Source organism: Lacerta agilis, chromosome 2, assembly GCF_009819535.1.
Source record: "Lacerta agilis isolate rLacAgi1 chromosome 2, rLacAgi1.pri, whole genome shotgun sequence".
Lineage (NCBI taxonomy): Eukaryota > Metazoa > Chordata > Lepidosauria > Squamata > Lacertidae > Lacerta > Lacerta agilis.
This window is the reverse complement of record NC_046313.1, coordinates 1,861,071-1,879,177: the sequence shown is the minus strand read 5'-3', so window position 1 is coordinate 1,879,177 and position 18,107 is coordinate 1,861,071. Positions and strand designations below refer to the sequence as shown.

The following is an 18,107-nucleotide window of genomic DNA, read 5'->3' as shown; positions in this document are numbered from 1 at the left end:
CTTGCCCTTACTGGCAATGGCGGCGGGGGAGGGGGAGGGGATTTATGTATTTCTATGGGGAAAAGATAAATGTCAAATTCATTTAGTGACGATGACAAAGCAGGCTTGAAAATAAATATTAGCTTGGCGGGTTCGAACTTTTTAGCTTTGTTTACCGGTACTTACTGAGTGAAAGAAAAAAGCAGGCTAACTTGGATAGCTCATTGCTCCAGGGATGGAGAATCTTTCGTCAGCCCTCGCAGGCGTGGCAATGGCTAGGAATGGCTGGAGTCCAGCAACATTCAGAGGTATTCCATCCCCACACCTGCTCTTGGTCATTAGAATGTTTGCCCCACTCAGAATTTTACCCCGTGGTTAGCATTAATTGCAGTTGTTGTTGGGGTTTTTTTACTGGAAGTGAAAAAAGAAGTAAAATGCCTTTTCTTGGTGAAACCCCATTTTTTATGTCGTTCCCTTTAAACATTTCCCACGGACTTCCTCTCAGCCATGGAGTTAACAAGCAACAGCTGCAGTGGTAATTTGGGGCGGCGGGGCCAAACCTTCTAAGAAAGGAAGCCTCGTGAAATAGTGCATTGTTCCCTACTTTTTGGAAAAGATTTGCATGAGTGCTCCTGTACCATTTCCAGGGAAGTGCTTTCCTTGACAGAAATGAAGACATCAGAACTTTGAAAATGATCACATTCGCATGAATGGACTAGAGTGAGGCCGTGGCCCTTCACTAGCAGCAGCACCTAGTGTGACTTTGCAAAGTGAAAAGGGTTCAACTCCAATGCAAGCAGTGTGGTGTAGTGGTTAGAGTCTGTAGGACCAGGACTGGGGAGGCCCAGGTTCAAATCCCCACTCAGCCATGATGTTCATTGGGTTTTACTGTCCTATACATGCCTAAACTTAAGTCCCACTTTGCTCTCTATACAACATGTTTTGCTGTGGCTGGTTACAACCTTCCAAATGCCACAAATTGCAAAAATAGCCAAAAAAATTCTCTACAAAAAAATTATAATAGAAAGTGCTGCTGCGTACGGGGTGAGGAGTGGGGAATAGCCATTCTGGTTTTGCGCCTGTAACCCCAGGTTCCAGGAGCCATGTGGAAAATAGCTTTTCTATCCTACAGTGGACCCACTGTCAGTCATGGGGCCCTTGCAACTTGCCTCGTGAAATGTGGTAGATTATTATTATTATTATAAATACCTTGGTGGTGTGGATCTGAAATGCCCCTGGAAAGAAAAGTCACAGGTGGCCTTCTTGATAAGGAGAGGGTCTCTTTAGCTTTTTGAATGCTGTGAGATCACATCTCTTGCTCTGGATTAATTTCATAGAATCATAGGTGCAGTTAACTGTTGCAGCTTGTCTCCACTGCCCTGCTCATAATTTTGAAGAATATTCTTATGTTATGAATGGCTCTGCAGCTCTAGGATTCTATATCAACAGGACAATAGCAGTTGCAATCAAGGGTTCTTTTCTAGGGCGGGAGAGGCAAGGAAACTCTGGGCTTAATGACTGTGCTACTCCATGTAAAGGTATGCATCTAAAGCAGGGGTCAGCAAACTTTTTCAGCAGGGGGCCGATCCACTGTCCCTCAGACCTTGTGGGGGGCCAGACTGTATTTTGGAAAAATAAATAAAAATGAATGGATTCCTATGCCCCACAAATAACCCAGAGATGCATTTTAAATAAAATGACACATTCTACTCATGTAAAAACACGCTGATTCCCAGACTGTTGCATGCCGGATTGGGAAGGCGATTGGGCTGGATTTTGGCCTTAGTTTGCCGACCCATGATCTAAACTAGTCCAGTGTTTTTCAACCTTTTTTGGGCAAAGGCACACTTGTTTCATGAAAAAAATCACGAGGCACACCACCATTAGAAAATGTTAAAAAATTTAACTCTGTGCCTATATTGACTATATATAAAGTAATTCTCTTGAATTTTTCAATTTTTCCCACGGCACACCAGGCAACATCTCGCGGCACACTAGTGTGCCGCGGAACAGTGGTTGAAAAACACTGATCTAAAGGATGGGGCTAGCCTTCCACTTGCCACTGTATCACTCCTTCCCAAGACAGGAATGTCATGTCATGAGCTGCTAGTCTCTTGACTTCTGAGTGGATTGGCCCCAGTTCCATCCTGCCCTAGCAAGCTGAGAGGAAAGCCTGTCTCCTTAACCTCTGACAGCCTTGCAAAAAGTTCCCTCTAATGACTAGCCCTGAAAGGCTTACAGCTGGCCCAGGGGCCACCACAAGTCATTGGCAGCTCATTTGCAACCTGGCAAGGGTAGTCATCCAGTCTTTATCTTAGGTGAGTAGTCAGAGTTGGTAATTACAAGGCTGGAGTTGTCTGAAATGGCAACAGCTTGGTCTAGGTCTCTTAACTCTGTGTGTGCCCAAACAGAAACACAACTGGTACAGCTTCCATTTCTCTTAACTGCACCTGGTGACTTTCTGTCTGGTGCACCCAGAGTTTCCCCTTCAAATACACTATACTCATGGCAATTTACTCCCAAAGGTTTAAAACTGGCTTAATCATGTCCTACCTCAGGCATGTCCAACAGGTAGATCGTGATCTACTGGTAAATCACTGGACGTCTATGGTAGATCACTGGTAGATCAGTGACTCCCCCCAAAAAGCTGAACAACTTTGGCTCCCCTAAAAAAAGCTCAACATTTTGGCCCTTCAACCCCCCCCAAACGGCCTTCCCTGCTTCCTAAAAGAAGCTCAAAAACATTGACCTGAACCCCCAAAAAAGGGGTAGATCACTGCCAGTCTTTAACTCTGTGAGTAGATCGCAGTCTCTTGGGAGTTGGCCACCCCTGTCCTACCTTTTTGACAGGTTAAAGAAGGCAAGTTCCCTTTACAGTCTGCGACCAAGGTCACAGCACCCCTTTCACACAGCTCTTTTAGGATGCTGCTTTTTCAAAAGCAGGAGTAGGGAATCTTATGCCTGGGACAGTGGGGGTACAGATCTGGCCCTTGAGGCCTCTCTGTGTGGCCCTTGGGACTTCCTCCAGACCACACCTTCCTTGAATGATTGTGCCTGGCTGCAATTTATCCTTGAAATGCGATAATACCTCTTGTTTCCTAGATGGGTGTGTGGGTGTAAGTTTAAAATAACAGTGCATATATAAAGCACCTTAAGGGCTGTGTGGATATAAACCAAAAGCTGTGATCCAGATACACACTGACCGCATACGCATATCCCTTATGCCTCACCCTCCATGCTCTGGATGGGCTAAAGCTACCATTGCTTCCCTCAGGCAGGGCTCCAGGAGGCTGGGCAAGTGTTCCATGAGACCCAGGTTACCTGAAGGACTGTATTCTTACATACGAACCTACCTTGGCTCAGACCTTCAGGGGAGGCCCTTCTCTTGGTCCTGCCACCCTCAGACAGGCTTGGTGGGGGTGAAAGAGGGGGCCTTCTCAGGGCCAGCCCCCAGACTTTGGAACTCCCTCCCTGGAGAAGCCAGACTGGCTCCCTCCTCACTTCCCGCCAGTGGGTGAAGACCTTCCAACAGGACTTTGGGAACTGATTGGGTTTTGTTTGTTTAGGAAAAGGCCTTTTAAATAGTGCTGTGCTGTTTTTTACTATATCTGTTTCTGTATTTCAATAGATAAATTCTCATATTGTTTAAGTTCTATTGCAGATTTAATTAAACTATTATTTTTAAATACGTTTTAGCTTTCTGTATTTGATCTGTGTTTTAATTTGTGTAGGTCACCTTTGGTCACAATATGGGGGAATGTCAGGATACTGTTGTTGTTGTTGTTGTTGTTGTTGTTGTTGTTGTTGTTGTTGTTGTTGTTGTTTTGTTACCAATAGCAGCAGCAGAAGCAAGAGAAGGGTTGAAACATTGTTATCCTACATAAATGGTTAACCTGTACTGTGGGGTTTGGGAGGGGTGTGTTAACAAGCCCTGTAGGATACACATGGTCGTGAATGACAGTGATGATGATGAAGAATTTTTTTTTTTTGGTAGGCCGAGAAAGAAGCTCAGACCATTTCCTGAATGAATTGATGCAGGGGGTTGAGCAGAATGTCTTTTCTCCATGGCTTCTGCTGGATCATCTTTGAGTACCAGCCGTTAGTTGATGAGATCCTGGAATGCATGGATCCTCTGGTGCAGGAAATGATGGAAAGGTAACTGGGAAGCTGCTTCCCTGTCAATGTAGACAATACAGAGCTGGGTTCTTCTTCAATTCAGCCCATTCTTCAGAACTATGAGGACTAGGATCTTTGAGGGTTTTCTACATCAAGCGGTGTATAAATACCATGAAATGCACAAACGGAATCCTACCTTTCATGGTTAAGGGTAGAGCACCTTATGTACATACAGAAGGCCCCAGGTATAATATCCCCTGCCTGAAACCCTGCAGAGCTGTTGCTGCTGTCAGTCAGTGCATACAGTACTGAGCTAGATGGACCCAGCGGTCTAATATTGTTGTTTTTTTAATCACATTAGTTCCCCCTGCCCACCACTGGCATGTGGCCCCCAGAATGTGTCCCAGAAGGACATGTCTTCTCATTGGCACACCGCTTTTCCCTCTGAGTTGCCTACTGATCGGCTCTTAATCATTACCAAACCAACACCACCGGCACCACTGCGGAACTTTGCTCTCCTCCTATGATCATGGTGTTTTATTTGTCTTGTTTTCTTGTGAAGCTCCAGCGCCGTGGTAGAAGATGACAGACGGATTGCGGTCCTTCATGAGCTGCTGGAGAGGAACGCCAACTCCGTGTACTACCGAGAGGATGCGAACTATGCATTGCTGATGGCGGAGTATGGGATGGTCCGAGCCGCAGAAGCCCTCCTGCGTGGTGGGACATTCGTCTACTGCAGGGCAAAAGGCCAGTCCATGTGTGTGGATGAGTGTGGTGCAGTAACACCCTGCGCAACAATCCCGCGAATGTCATCCCGTGTGTGACCAACATCCGTGTCCACAATTTACTGGTGCGTGTGGAGTGAAGGCCTCAGAGACTTGAAAACCCCCTTGGTAGATCAGCAGTCTTCTTGGTCCACCCTTGATGTCAGACGGCCGCCTCCACAGAGCTGCTCAGGTCTATGAGGAGGAGTTTTTTCAACATGTTGGGAAGCAGGAGGGCCTTGACTTTTCCATCGATCAGCCAGGCTGTGAGATGCTGCCACAGGAAAACCCGGCACATGTGCTGCAAGGTAGGAGGGGAGTGCTTCAGGCTGGTGAAGAAGTCCGAGATCCTCTTCCCATGGAACTGGCAGTTGCTGAGGTTGATATCAAAGTTGCTGGGGAGCTTGATGATCTGGGAGCTTGAGTCCATGAGCTCCAGCACCGTCTCGGCCTTCTGAAAGAGGTCGGCAGAGAAGGTGTCGTCCTCTGACCCGCTCAGATCCAGAAACCCAAGAAAACTTTTATTTATTTACCACATTTCACGAAGCAAGTTGCAAGGGTCTCATGGCTCATATGAATGATTTATTATTTCTGTAAGTTTAGCCAGTTTAAGATACTCATTTAGTTTTACTCATTTAGTTTTAAGAGCCATTCTTCTTTTGTTGGCAACACATTACTTTTCCAATATTTTGCATTCACAATCCTGGCGGCCGTGATTGCATATAGAAAGACTTTTTTGTCCTTTGGAATGTCTGGTTTTTTGTTTTTTTGTTTTGTTTTTGGAAATGTGAGTCTCATCATTCTTTTTTTAATTCTTCGTATATCATGTCCCAGAATATTTTTATTCTGGGGCACGTCCACCACATGTGGAATAGATTTCCCTCCTTATGGTTGCACCTCCAACATTTACTACTGATTTTTTTTATTTATTTTAGCCCATTTTGCTGGGGTCAGGTACCACCAATACATCATCTTTAGGAAATTTTCTTTGATTGTATAGCAAGCCGTAAATCTAATATCATTTTTCCAAAGATTTTCCCACTTGTCTAATTCTATATTATAGCTGAAATCTTGGGCCCATTTTATCATTATGTCCTTTACCTCTTCATCTTTCAGGTGCCAATTGTCATGGTCCGGTTCATGGGCGGTTGATGTCCCAGCTGAGGACGGGGGGACGGGGGGCAAGACGGCGGGGTGGGAGCAGGAACAGGAGTCAGGAAGCCAAGGGCCTGAGGATCAGGAACCAGGAGTCAAGGAGCCAAACGCAGCAAGGCAGGAAACGTGTTGCTGTGGCAAAAAGCCAAAGGGAAATGCTGACCTTATATCCCTTCCTGGCTCTTGCCACCAGGTGCTATGCGTTGCCAATCGGCCTCACCTGTGCGACCACGCCTTGCCTCTTCAGAACAAACTTAGGAAAGCCCCAGTCCTGCGAAGCCCAACTGGTCACAGGGCCTGGCTCCTGCACGGACTCCTGACACCAATTTAGTAGTAATTTAAACATTTTGGACAAATTCTTTTTATCGTTTGAAAGAAGTTCTTTATCTAGATCAGATTATCTTGTTGAATCCATTCAAAAACTCCATTAAGTTTGTGGTACTGCAACCAGCTTATACCAAATTGTTTTAATTTATCGTATTTCTTCAGTTTTAGTTGGTTGTTTTCTACTTCTAGTAAATCTTTATATGTCTGCCAATTGGTATCCATATTTTTTCGTTTTTACAGCCATTGCCTCTATTGGTGATAACCACCACGAGGTTTTTAGCTCCAACCATTTTTTATTTCATTCCCATACTTCAAATATTGCTTTTCTGATTATGTGGTTGTGAAATCCCTCGTGTATTTTCATAACCCAGATATCCATGCCATCCTACTATATTGCTCCATCCCTCTAAATCTACCGGTAATAAGTTGACATTCTTTAAGGTCATCCATTCCTTCAGCCAAACAAAACATGCTGCTTCATAATACAACCTGAAATCTGGCAATGCAAAGCCACCTCTTTCCTTTACGTCCGTTAACAATTTAAATTTTATCCTAGGTTTTTCACCTTGCCAAATATATCTGGCCAAATACCTGTGCCATTCTTTGAAGCAGTTATGTCCATTAATAACCAGGATGGTTTGAAAAAGGAACATCATTTTCGGAAGAATTACCATTTTAATTGTTGAGATTCTTCCCCATAATGACAGTTTTAGTCTATTGCAACTTTCTAACTCCTTTTTTATTATTTCATTCCAGGCCTTTATATAATTATCCTTATAGAGATTGATGTTTTTCATAGTGATCCAAATTCCCAGGTATCTGGCTTAGTTAAGTCACTTTTAATCCTGACTCTTTTTCAGCTCTGCTTTTTCTTGTGCATCCAAATTTTTCACCATAAGTTTTGTTTTTTCTTTGTTAATTTTAAACCCAGATAGTTGGCCGAATTTTCTCCATTGTTATTAAAATACTAATGGGTTTTCTGTTGTGCTTATCAAGGCGTCTGCAAAAGCCTTAACCTCCTAGGCTCTTTTCCCCAGTTTTATCCATTCTATTTTTGGATCATCCCTAATCACTTTTAGGTGTATTTCTAACACTGTTATGAAGAGAAGGGATGACAGTGGGCATCCCTGCCTTGTTCCCTTAGAGATGTCGAAGGAATCTGACAATTCATTATTTATAATCAGTCTTGCCCTTTGGGATTTATATATTGCTTGCATTCCACTACATATTTTCACTCCTAATCTCATTGTTTCAATGGTTTTTAGCATGTACTTCCAAGATACATTGTCAAAAGCTTTTTCAGCACCGACCAGCATCAGGGCTGCCTTTTAGTCCAGCCTCATTTATAAATATTCTATTATATCTATTAACATTCTAATATTGTCTTTAATTTGTCTCCCCAGTAAAAAAAAATCAACAGATTGGTCCTCATTAATTATTCTTCTCCAAAAAATTTTTATTCTATTAGCCAAAATTTTTGCAAATATTTTATAATCCGTATTTAATAGAGAGATTGGTCTATAATTCCTAGTTTCAGACAGATTTGAACCTTGTTTTGGTATTAATGTTAATAATGCCTCCTGCCATGGTTTTGGGACCTTCCCTTCTAATATTTTGTTCCTCATACCTTCCAGTACCGGTAGTAATATCTCTTCCATTTTTTTATAATACATTATAGAGATTCTGTCTGGCCCTGGAGATTTTCTGACTTTAGATTTTGTAATCGCGTCCTTTATTTCACTAATGTTTATGGGGGCATTTAAATATTTTTGTTCTTCTGTTATCAATGGTAATCTATTCTTGGTCAGGAATTCTTCTATTTTATTTTCATCCTTCTCTTCTGATCTATATAAATTTTTAAAGTAATTTCTGAAGCACTAATTTTTTCTGGATTGTTTAACGTTTCTAATATTTATTTTCAAGTGGCATCTGCTTTGTCAGTGTCACTAAATGAATTTATGACATTTAACTTTCCCCCATAGAAATATGTAAATCCCCTGCCCCCCTCCCCCGCCAGTATGGGCAAGAAAATTAACGCAGACCAAGAAAGTTTTATAGGCAGCAAAATACAAATTATGAAACAAAAGTGAGCCTCTTAGTAAACTGCCACTTGCTTCCGAAACCCTGCTTTCAAGACCATTTGCTACAAACATAAGAACGAGCCCACCTCACAAGGCTATTAGGAAGATTTCACGGGCAGGGGATCTTTCTCGAAGGAAGTGTCTGAACCACCCTGAAGTGCTTTGTAAAATGCAGCCAAATTACTACTATGTCTCTCAAAAAATATACAAAACCGTGTAAATCACTGGAGGAATTGCATAAATATGAAAGCTAATCTGACAATATCATAATGCAAAGGGCGTTTATAAATATTCCATCAAAGGCAAACCTATATATGCTTTGAATCATCAAAGTGCTAATACAAAGTGCATAAATACAAAGTGCCATAAATGTTCAATATAATGATGAAGATGGTATAGCAAATGTCTATCAGACGCGAAAGTCCATCCTCACAATGTTGGGGAAGGTTATTCAGAATCCCTCCAACATGTGGGTGTGTTCTCCCGACGGGTGGCTAGCTTACTACTACGTTCAGTTTGGATAACCAGAGCAGCCTTCCATCCCTGCCACACACCATGCCGGAAGAATCCCTTTGCACGTCCGAAACCCCCAGTCTGCAATTCCAACAACCCTAGTTTGCAATGTACTCTTTTTTTTCTAAAGAGCCTTACAGTTTAACAATTAGCAAGATTATTAAATTCTGTCTTTTTAAGTAACTTAATAAATAAAGCGTTTTTGCTAAAACCAGCAAAAAACAAAAACAAAACCCCCTTTATCAAAGTAGCCCATAAAAACTTTTATTTCAACCACCTTCCTCTCTGCAAATTCCCAACTCCCATCCCATCCTATTGGACCCACGTCTCCTACCTTTCCAGGAAGTGGAAAGATACCGAGCTCTTGAGTTGCACTTTTAAACAGCTGAAGCCCACACCTGCAGCTCTCTCTCTTGATTGCTCGCTCGCTCTCTCCCCACAGTTACACATATCTTTTCATCTAAGTGCCCAGCCCTCTGCAGGCTGGAGGTTTTGGTTTAAACCGCTGCAGGATCAAGTAGCCACCAGGGGGCAGACTTCCCTAGTGGAAGACAATATACATCTATCCAATCAGTTGAACTGGAATAATTATTTTTAATCTGCTCTTTACAAACATTAAATGCATGCAGGCTTCAGCTCCATCGTTGGAGTTGCAGCTGCTTAAGTCTTGCTTAATAGGGTTTTATCAGAGCTCCCGCCACAAGTTATTTCAGTGCCAGCCTTGCAAATGTGTAACACTAACGCTGAATGGTCTTGGGGCACCTGCAGAGTGCTTTTTGTGGTCTGGGGAAGGGTAATGCTTCAGCTGCATGAACATGGCAGACAAGAACAGTCTAGCTTTGAATACCAAATAATGAGCTGCAACTGGAGAATACAGTTGTGCTCAGGTCCTGCTTGGGGTTTTCACTTTGGGGGGCATCTGGTTGAACACTGTGAGAACAGTAGAGGCCGGCCACCGGCCTGATCCAGTAACCAGAGTCTTAATGCTCTTAAAAAAAGGCACCTTCATGCATCAAGTCTGTGTGGAACTCACGGTTCTGGGGATTGGTCCTTGTTCTCCTGGTTCTTTGAAGCTAAGTGTTGCTTGTTAAGGGTGATATCAGCCTCCCCGGCTCTGTTAATGTCGCTTTGGTAAAGCTGCTCAGATGTTTGTTGCAATTCTTCATTGGTGATTGCATCATCACTACTGGAAAATTCCCCTGTGGGAGAGAGACGTTTGAGTGTAAGGACAACCAATGACCCATCTGCTCCAGAACCCTGTTCTCACTGTGGCCCACCAGGTGCCTGTGGGAAGCCTGCATGCAGGACCTGAGCACAACAGCACTTTCCCCTCCTGTGGTTCCCAGCAACTGGTACTCAGAAGCATCTCCCACATCAGTTTCTCCACAGTAGCAACCAACAACTCTCACCAGTGAACCAACTGACCACCTGCTCCTAGTTTCAGTTATTCTACGTGTCACATACAACTTATCTAAAAAGCAATGCAAGTTGTTGTTGTTCAGTCGTTCAGTTGTGCCCGACTCTTTGTGACCCTGTGGACCAGAGCACGCCAGGCACGCCTATCTTTCACTGCCTCCCGCAGTTTGCCCAAACTCATGCCAGTCGCTTCAGCAATGCAAGTACTCACCATCAAATACTGTGCCTGTTTCTTTGCCATCTGCATTAGCTGATAAAAGAAAGGAGAATTGATTGTACAAAACTGTATCAAGGCCCCTTGGACAGTGCAAAATGAAAATCTGTTTTTGAGAAGTGTCTTAACAGCATCTTGGTGATAGTGGTATATTTTTAAAAGAAAGTATTGTGTTTTAATTGTTGCAACACACCACAGGACCTTAGAGTGAAGGGTGGATAATCAATTGTAAGGGTGGTGGTGGTGATGATAGGCTAGCATCAAGAACCAAAACCCATTAGTCAAGTGGTGGTGTTGTTGTTGTTTTATACCCCATCTTTTCCCCATACCAGACAGACATAAACCCTTACCATTTATTTATATGGATGTTTCTGTCATACCAAACTGTTGCATCACATATTGGGAGCACTTGACAGAAAAAAGGTAGATGGTTTTCACAATGGGAAAGATTGCCACACCTTTCCATTCCCCCCCCTTGCATCCTTGTTGTGCTTACCTGGGCTGCAGGTGTTTCACAGGGAGAAGATATGCACAACTTACAAAGTCACACAGCTTTGTTTCTCAGCAGATATACTGCTTCCAGTCATTATCAGTTCTCAAGATCAGATCCCGACATTGTACTTCAGTGTGTGGGTGTACACACACACACACACACACAGAGAGAGAGAGAGAGAGAGAGAGAGAGAGAGAGAGAGAGAGAGAGAGGGGGAGAGGGAGAGGGAGAGGGAGAGGGAGAGGGGGAGAAGAACACATAAGAGCCCTGCTGGACCAGACCCAAGGCCTACCTAGTTCACCATCTGTTTCCCGCAGAGGAGGCCAACCAGATGCCTTTAGGAAGACAACTTAAGCAGGGAATGACCACAGGAGAACTTTAGTAACATTGGCATCCAGAGTTTTCACTCACCTTGCTGGCAATGGCTATGGTAGTCCTCACAACAGTTCTGGTATCGTTCACATTTACTGTTGCAGTGGCAAACATCTTTTGGATTGTATTTCTCATTACATCGCCCTTTGCAGGAATCAGGGGGGCCATACAAAGCTGAAATTAAGTTTGGAGGGGGTGGAATCTGGATTAGCAGACTGCAGTAAAAGTGAAAATGCGCAGATGCAGAAAGGGGTGTTGTACCACTATAGGTTAGAAGGGCTAGTGGAGTACAACCTTAAAATGTTTCAGAAACATTTGTGGTTTGTGTTATAAGAATGCTGCAAGAAGTGATGGGTCCCTTAGAATATACAGGGGATGCTACTAGCTAGCCTAATCCATGCAAAAAGGAAGCTGCCAGATTAAATAATTTGTCTATTGTCTACTCTGGCTGCTCTCCAGTATCTCAGGTGTGGGTACATTTCAAATTACCTGCAGCCTCACATTTTTAACCTGGAGATGTCAGAGATTGAACCCAGAGCATTCAAAATACAACAAACATATGCTGCAGCCTTGAGTTATCATGCCTTCTCAGCTCCTTAATTATTCTGGGACTGACTACAGTTCTGACTATGAAGGAAGGGCACTCTGTACTTAGAGACACTTTTACCCATGGGTAGGCAAACTAAGGCTTGGGGGCCAGATTTGGCCCAATCACCACCTAAATCCGGCCTGTGGATGTTCCGGGAATCAGTGTGTTTTTACATGAGTAGAATGTGTCCTTTTATTTAAAATGCATCTCTGGGTTATTTGTGGGGCATAGGAATTTGTTTTTTTTTTCTTTTCCAAAATATAGTCCGGCCCCCCACAAGGTCTGAGGGACAGTGGCCCCCTGCTGAAAAGTTTGCTGACCCCTGCTCTTACCAATAACATAATAGCATTGTATTACTGTTTCCTTCAAGAAGTTGGGAGAAGCAAGGTCACCAAATAGATACATTTTTGAGTGAGTGCCGTGAAACTCCACTCATTATGGTCCCTCCCACCTCCCTTGGGGGGTGCGGGTGAAGGTGCTTGGTTTGTTCTTGTTTTTATTATTATTAATCTTGCATTTTTATGCTGTGAACCACCCTGAGAGCTATGGATAAAAGGTGGTATACAAATGTAATAAATGATGATACATAATTAAGATGTCTCTGAATGCTGTGCTGCTGGGAAAGGACACACACCTCTTGTATCTGAAGAAGTGTGCATGCACACGAAAGCTCATACCAAGAACAAACTTAGTTGGTCTCTAAGGTGCTACTGGAAGGAATTTTTTATTTTTTATTTTGTTTTGACCTCTTGAGATGTAAATACTGTGAACTCTTTCTCCATAAAACTCAGGTGTAACTATGTATGAATAAACACTATTTCATAAAAAACACTATAGCCTCCATTGTGCCATGATTTTTCCAAGGAAACACAAAACCTGGTTATGTGCCAAGACCCCTGGAATCTCTTGCTACTTCTCGGCAGAGATTGGTGAGGTCAGTGGCAATACTTTAGCAGCATCTTTGAATTGAGTCAACCTCACTTCACCTGTTTCCCTTCTACAAGCTGACTCACCTCTGTTTTATCCTATGCCATGCCCCAGTTGTTACTAGGGTTACCTCCTTTTCTTCACCAGCTCTGCTCTTGCGCCTTAACAGCATGCAGATCCCCCCACCCCAGGAGATAAAAGCAGAGCACCAAGGGGAGCTAGATAAGAAAAGTTAACAAGATGGCAGCCCCCCTCCCCTCCTTTGTTCCCCGTTCCCTGTCCATCTAAAGTAGATTATAACTATTATATGCAAAGAACCACAATACCACCTTTAATAGCACAGAGGTAGGGAACATGGCTAGCTGTTTTGGACCACAACTTGCACCAGCCCTGGCCAGCATGACCAATGGTCACGGGAGATGGGAGATGGAGTCCAGAATTTCTGGAGGGCACCACACTGACTATCCACCTTGAGGCTTTTAAAAAAAATTACCGTATGTTTTTTTTTTTTTATTTACAATTGAGCAGCATTTTTTTTAATGAAATCAGCATCCCTTAGTGCAACAAAATAAAAAATGGAATCTTAGGACAAGGCTTGATGGCAAGTGATGCAGAAACTCTGATGAAGCTAATATATAACATGGTGTGTGTGTGTGTTATGCTTTGCCTCTTAATGTGCAGTTACCTAATTTTCATGAACTGAAACATGAGTATCCTTCAAAACATGCACTTGTCCAGATTTTTTGATGCACTTCTCCAAACCCAAAGAATGTATTAAAAATGTGCATGTTAGGGGAGTGTCCATGAACACATATATAAATAACAAATAAATGCATTTATATGGGGAAATTGCTTGCAAAAATGTGCATATTAGGGGAAATTAAATTCGAAATGTTTATATTGATGCACAATAAAATGTTGATTTTTGTGATTACAAAAGTGATCCAAAGTGGCAAAGTGAAATTATGATCAGAAAAATGTGAAGCAGAGAGAATCCAAAATTGACAGATCCACGCATCCCTAGAAGCTATGCAAACTCTTTGGATGTGACCCTGAGTTCCATCACTGTGTAGAATATAAATCAAATGATTTCACATGCAGCACCACAAACTAAATGTGTGCAAGTGTTCTCTTGTTCTCAGGAGAACAAGAGTTCCGCAATGCATGTTATTTGCCAAAGGCAAATGACTGTAATCGTGGTTGTTTGTATAATGAAGCTTGTAAGCTTGAGCAGAGTAGACAGTGAGACTTTTAGCCATCTCCTGATCGTGGTAAATCCCCGGAATCTGCTGTTAATGACGGGGGAAATAAAAGGCACGTTTTGATTGCCAGTGGAAACCTCGGTGATTTTCAAAGTGCAGATCTGCTTCAGAACATCAGTGGAAATTGGAAGTGGACATTTCGGCATACTATATTGCATCACGGTTTTTAAAGTTCAAAGTAGTTTGAGAAAGGGTCTGTTTCCATGGAACACACCACTTTTTAAAACTCACTCTTGCTTCTAATAAAATTGGTTTTGTAAATTTTTGAAATAATTCATAAACCTGCAAAACATGTTTACCAGAGATGAAAGTATGATGCAGTGACCCCTCTTTTAACTGCCTTCAGTTTTGGGGGTGGGGAGCAGGATTATCTCCACATGAAGATCACCACTTGTAGTCAGTGAATGAATGAATAAATGAGACTTTATTTGCATCAGCCAACAGCCATAGCAACAAAAGAACATTGCTGTATACACAGAAAAAAATAAAAAGTCAATTATAAAAAACACAGCAGTCAAATAGTGGACCTTATTCTGATTGCTTGTACTCAGTACATTTGAGGGTCTCTGACACAGAGCTTGAAAGTTAAAGGTTCAAATTTGTTTGTTTGTTTATACATACCCTGCCTTTTTCCCTGGCAGAGACTCAAGGCAGCTTACAGATGAAAATAAGAATAGCTAAAAACCATTCAAAAACAATTAAACATAGAATTAAAACTATATCTACACACACACACACACACACACACACACACACACACACACACCCCCTATCAAAACCATAAAAATAATGACAGTAAAAACCATACGGCACTAGCCGTTTTGTTAAAAGCAGTCAGTTTCCCTAAATTTGTTGGAACAAGAAGGTCTCCACCTGCCGGCGGAAGGACAACAAGGGAGCCAGTCTAGCTTCTCTTGGGAGGGAGTTCCAAAGTCTGGGAGCAGCCATGACTGAGAAGGCCCTGTACTGCTTCCCTACCAAGCATGCCGGTGTGGCTGTGAGGGTGGTGGAACTGAGAGAAGAGCTTCCTCTCATGATAATCTCAGAACCCAGACAGGTTTGTATGAGTGAATAGGGTCTTTCAGATGAGCCATATATTAGCTCCCCTTTTCAATTTTCAACACAAAAGTTAAAAACTCAAAAACAGATTTTATTTAGAGATGAATAAATGTGATTCGTGGTGTAACATTTCATATTTCCTCCCCTGGGTTGCTTGCTCTCTTTATTATTCATCATCACCTTGGTAGTTGCTTTTTGTTACTTCATTCAGGTTACTGGTAATTAATCACCAGTTCATCATAATGTGTGGCAAATGGAGATGCTTGCTAAATGGGGCAACTCTTACCATCCATTAAGTAACTGTTCCAAGCAACTGTGCAATAGAGCAAGCATGAAGAAAGAGCGGTTAAACCAGAACATATTTATTAATTGCATAAAATATGCATTTTAAAATTACGTCAACCCTGCCTGTAGATTTGCCGCTACAAAGTTCATTAAACTAATGGGATTTTTTGCACAGGATTGCTGGCATTTCAAGAAATATATGATGATGATTCAGCTCTTTGTTCTACTCACTATGTGCAACCCAACATTACAACAGGAAGACCTTTCCATTCCTCTTCTGTGTCCAGGGTGGCTGTCTACCAGCTCCATCTAGTATGCTGGCTGAGACTCTACCTGCCTGCACACCATCCCACCAGAGTTGAACATGCTCTGGTTATCTCCCATTTGGACTACTGCAATGCACTCTGCTTGGGGCTACCTTTGAAGGTGGCTCGGAAACTTCAACTAATCCAGAATGAAGCAGCTAGACTGGTGACTGGGAGTGGCCGCCAGGACCATATAACACTGGTCCTAAATTATCTTCACCGGCTCCCAGTACGTTTCCAAACACAATTGAGAGTGTTGGTGCTGACTTTTAAAGCACCAATCAGTCTTGGCCCTGGATACCTGAAGGAGCATCTCCACCCCCATCGTTCAGCCCGGAAACTGAGATCCTCCTCTGAGGGTCTTCTGGCAGTTCCCTCACTGTGAGAAGTGATGTTACAGGCAACCAGGCAGAGGGCCTTCTTGGTAGTGGTGCCCTCCCTGTAGAACACCCTCCTTTCAGATGTCAAGGAGATGATGAACTACACAACTTCTAGAAAACATCTGAAGGGAGCCCTGTATTGGGAAGTTTTTAATGTCTGACGTTTTATTATGTTTTTATACATGTTGGAAGCTGCCCAGAGTGGCTGGGGCAACCCATCCAGATGGATAGGGTATAAATAATAAAGTTGTTGTTGTTGTTGTTGTTGTAGTACCCTCTCCCTCCCTCACCACCCCAAAGATGAGGATTTTTCCAACACTAGGTCAACACCTCCAACCTAGGAATAAGAGAACTGAGTCTCCTCAGTGGAGTCTCCTTCTTTGGAGGTCTTTAAGCAGAGGCTTGACAGCCATCTGTTAGGAATGCTTTGATGGTCTTTCCTGCTTGGCAGGGGGTTGGACTGGATGGCCCTTGTGGTCTCCTCCAACTCTATGATTCTATGATTGAGAGGGGGACATGAATGATAGCCCTCTTCAGATACCTTAAGGTTGCCATTTAGATGTGGACGGAGCCTTGCTCTCTGCAGGGCGTTTAGTGGGTTTGAGTTATGGGATGGTAGATATTGGCTGAACACCAGGAGAGGAGAACATCTTGCCCATCATGTAGAAAACGCCCTTAGAATGAGTCATACCATTGGTCCATGTAGCTCAATATTGTCACACGCAACATGCAGAGACAGCGGCTCTGAGGACGGAACAGCTATTTATCCAGAAAAGTAACAGTACAGGCTCAGCAACAGACACGGTGATCAGAAGTCTTGAGATCGGGAGTTCAGGAGTTCAGGAGCAGGACAGGAAGTTCACTGGTCAGAAGTGACAAAGATGTCCCAACAAGTTTCCCAGCCCCTCCCACTGGGCTTCTAAAGATTAAGTATGGGGCACTCACTTCAGGGCAGGCGGATCTGAAGGCAGTGATTCCAAGTGACAGGACTGCATCCTCCTGCTCAGGCTCCTGTTGAACCATTGCCACCTCCTGTCAGGGAAGGACTCTGGTAATATGGTGCACTGAATGAAAGTTGGCACCCCCTCCTAAATATTTGTTCCATTCTGCACCCTGTGCAGGGAAACTCCCCCCCCCCCAATGAATCCAGCATTGTTCCTGCTCAACCTTCCCTCTCCCTTAGCTGATCCACAGGAAGGTCAGAGAGGAGGGCCCTTGAGGCAAAACAGGAGATGCCACCTCCTCCACCTTTTCCACCACCACCTGAGGTGGCCCAGGAAAGTCCTGGCGTGCTGAAGGTTGTGGTGGTGGGGGGGGGGGAGAAAATGGAGGCTGGAAAGGAGCAGGTGGGGGTGCAGAGGAGGAGCAGGAGACAAGGAGCGGCATGCTCCTGGGGGGGGCCAGATCTGCCACCCCTCCCAGCTGTTCTCACCAAGCCTCACAGACTGGCTGGCATCCCTGCTGCACCTCCCAGAGCAACTGAAGACAGGGGGGAGGGGGGTCCTCCAACCCAGGTTCAGGATTCCACTTGTAGAATGGACATGCACACATTGTGGAGGCTGGCAGACTCCCCCGCTCCCATTGAGCATTCAGAAGCACATTTGCCATGCGCCTCTTGCAAGTCCGTATCATGCAGCTCTCTAATGATCAGTAACACCCCCCCCTTTTTTTTCATTGTTCACTAGGAGGTCTAAACCTAGTTTCTGAATAGGGCTATGATCTTATGCAGCAACTGGGCAACCATTTCTCTGCCCAGCACTGGATGTTCAAAAGAGACTGTTTCGATCCTGCTTTTCTTCCAAGAGGAAGATATATGCCCACTTCCGAGTCTGAAAGATACCAATTAACCAAAAGACACCCTGTGAGCTTT

The 18,107-nt window shown here is 43.6% G+C and overlaps 1 protein-coding gene across 1 annotated transcript in view; it reads right to left on the bottom strand.

Annotated features, from left to right (window-relative positions):
* ENDOU (endonuclease, poly(U) specific) overlaps positions 1-18,107 on the bottom strand; it is a 32,808-nt gene that overhangs the window by 10,408 nt on the left and 4,293 nt on the right. The window contains exons 2-4 of the mRNA XM_033136850.1: positions 11,470-11,604; positions 10,563-10,601; positions 9,969-10,134 (exon numbers count right to left, since the gene is read on the bottom strand). Coding sequence (XP_032992741.1) covers positions 9,969-10,134; positions 10,563-10,601; positions 11,470-11,604 — 340 coding nt within the window. The remainder of the gene's footprint in view (positions 1-9,968; positions 10,135-10,562; positions 10,602-11,469; positions 11,605-18,107) is intronic.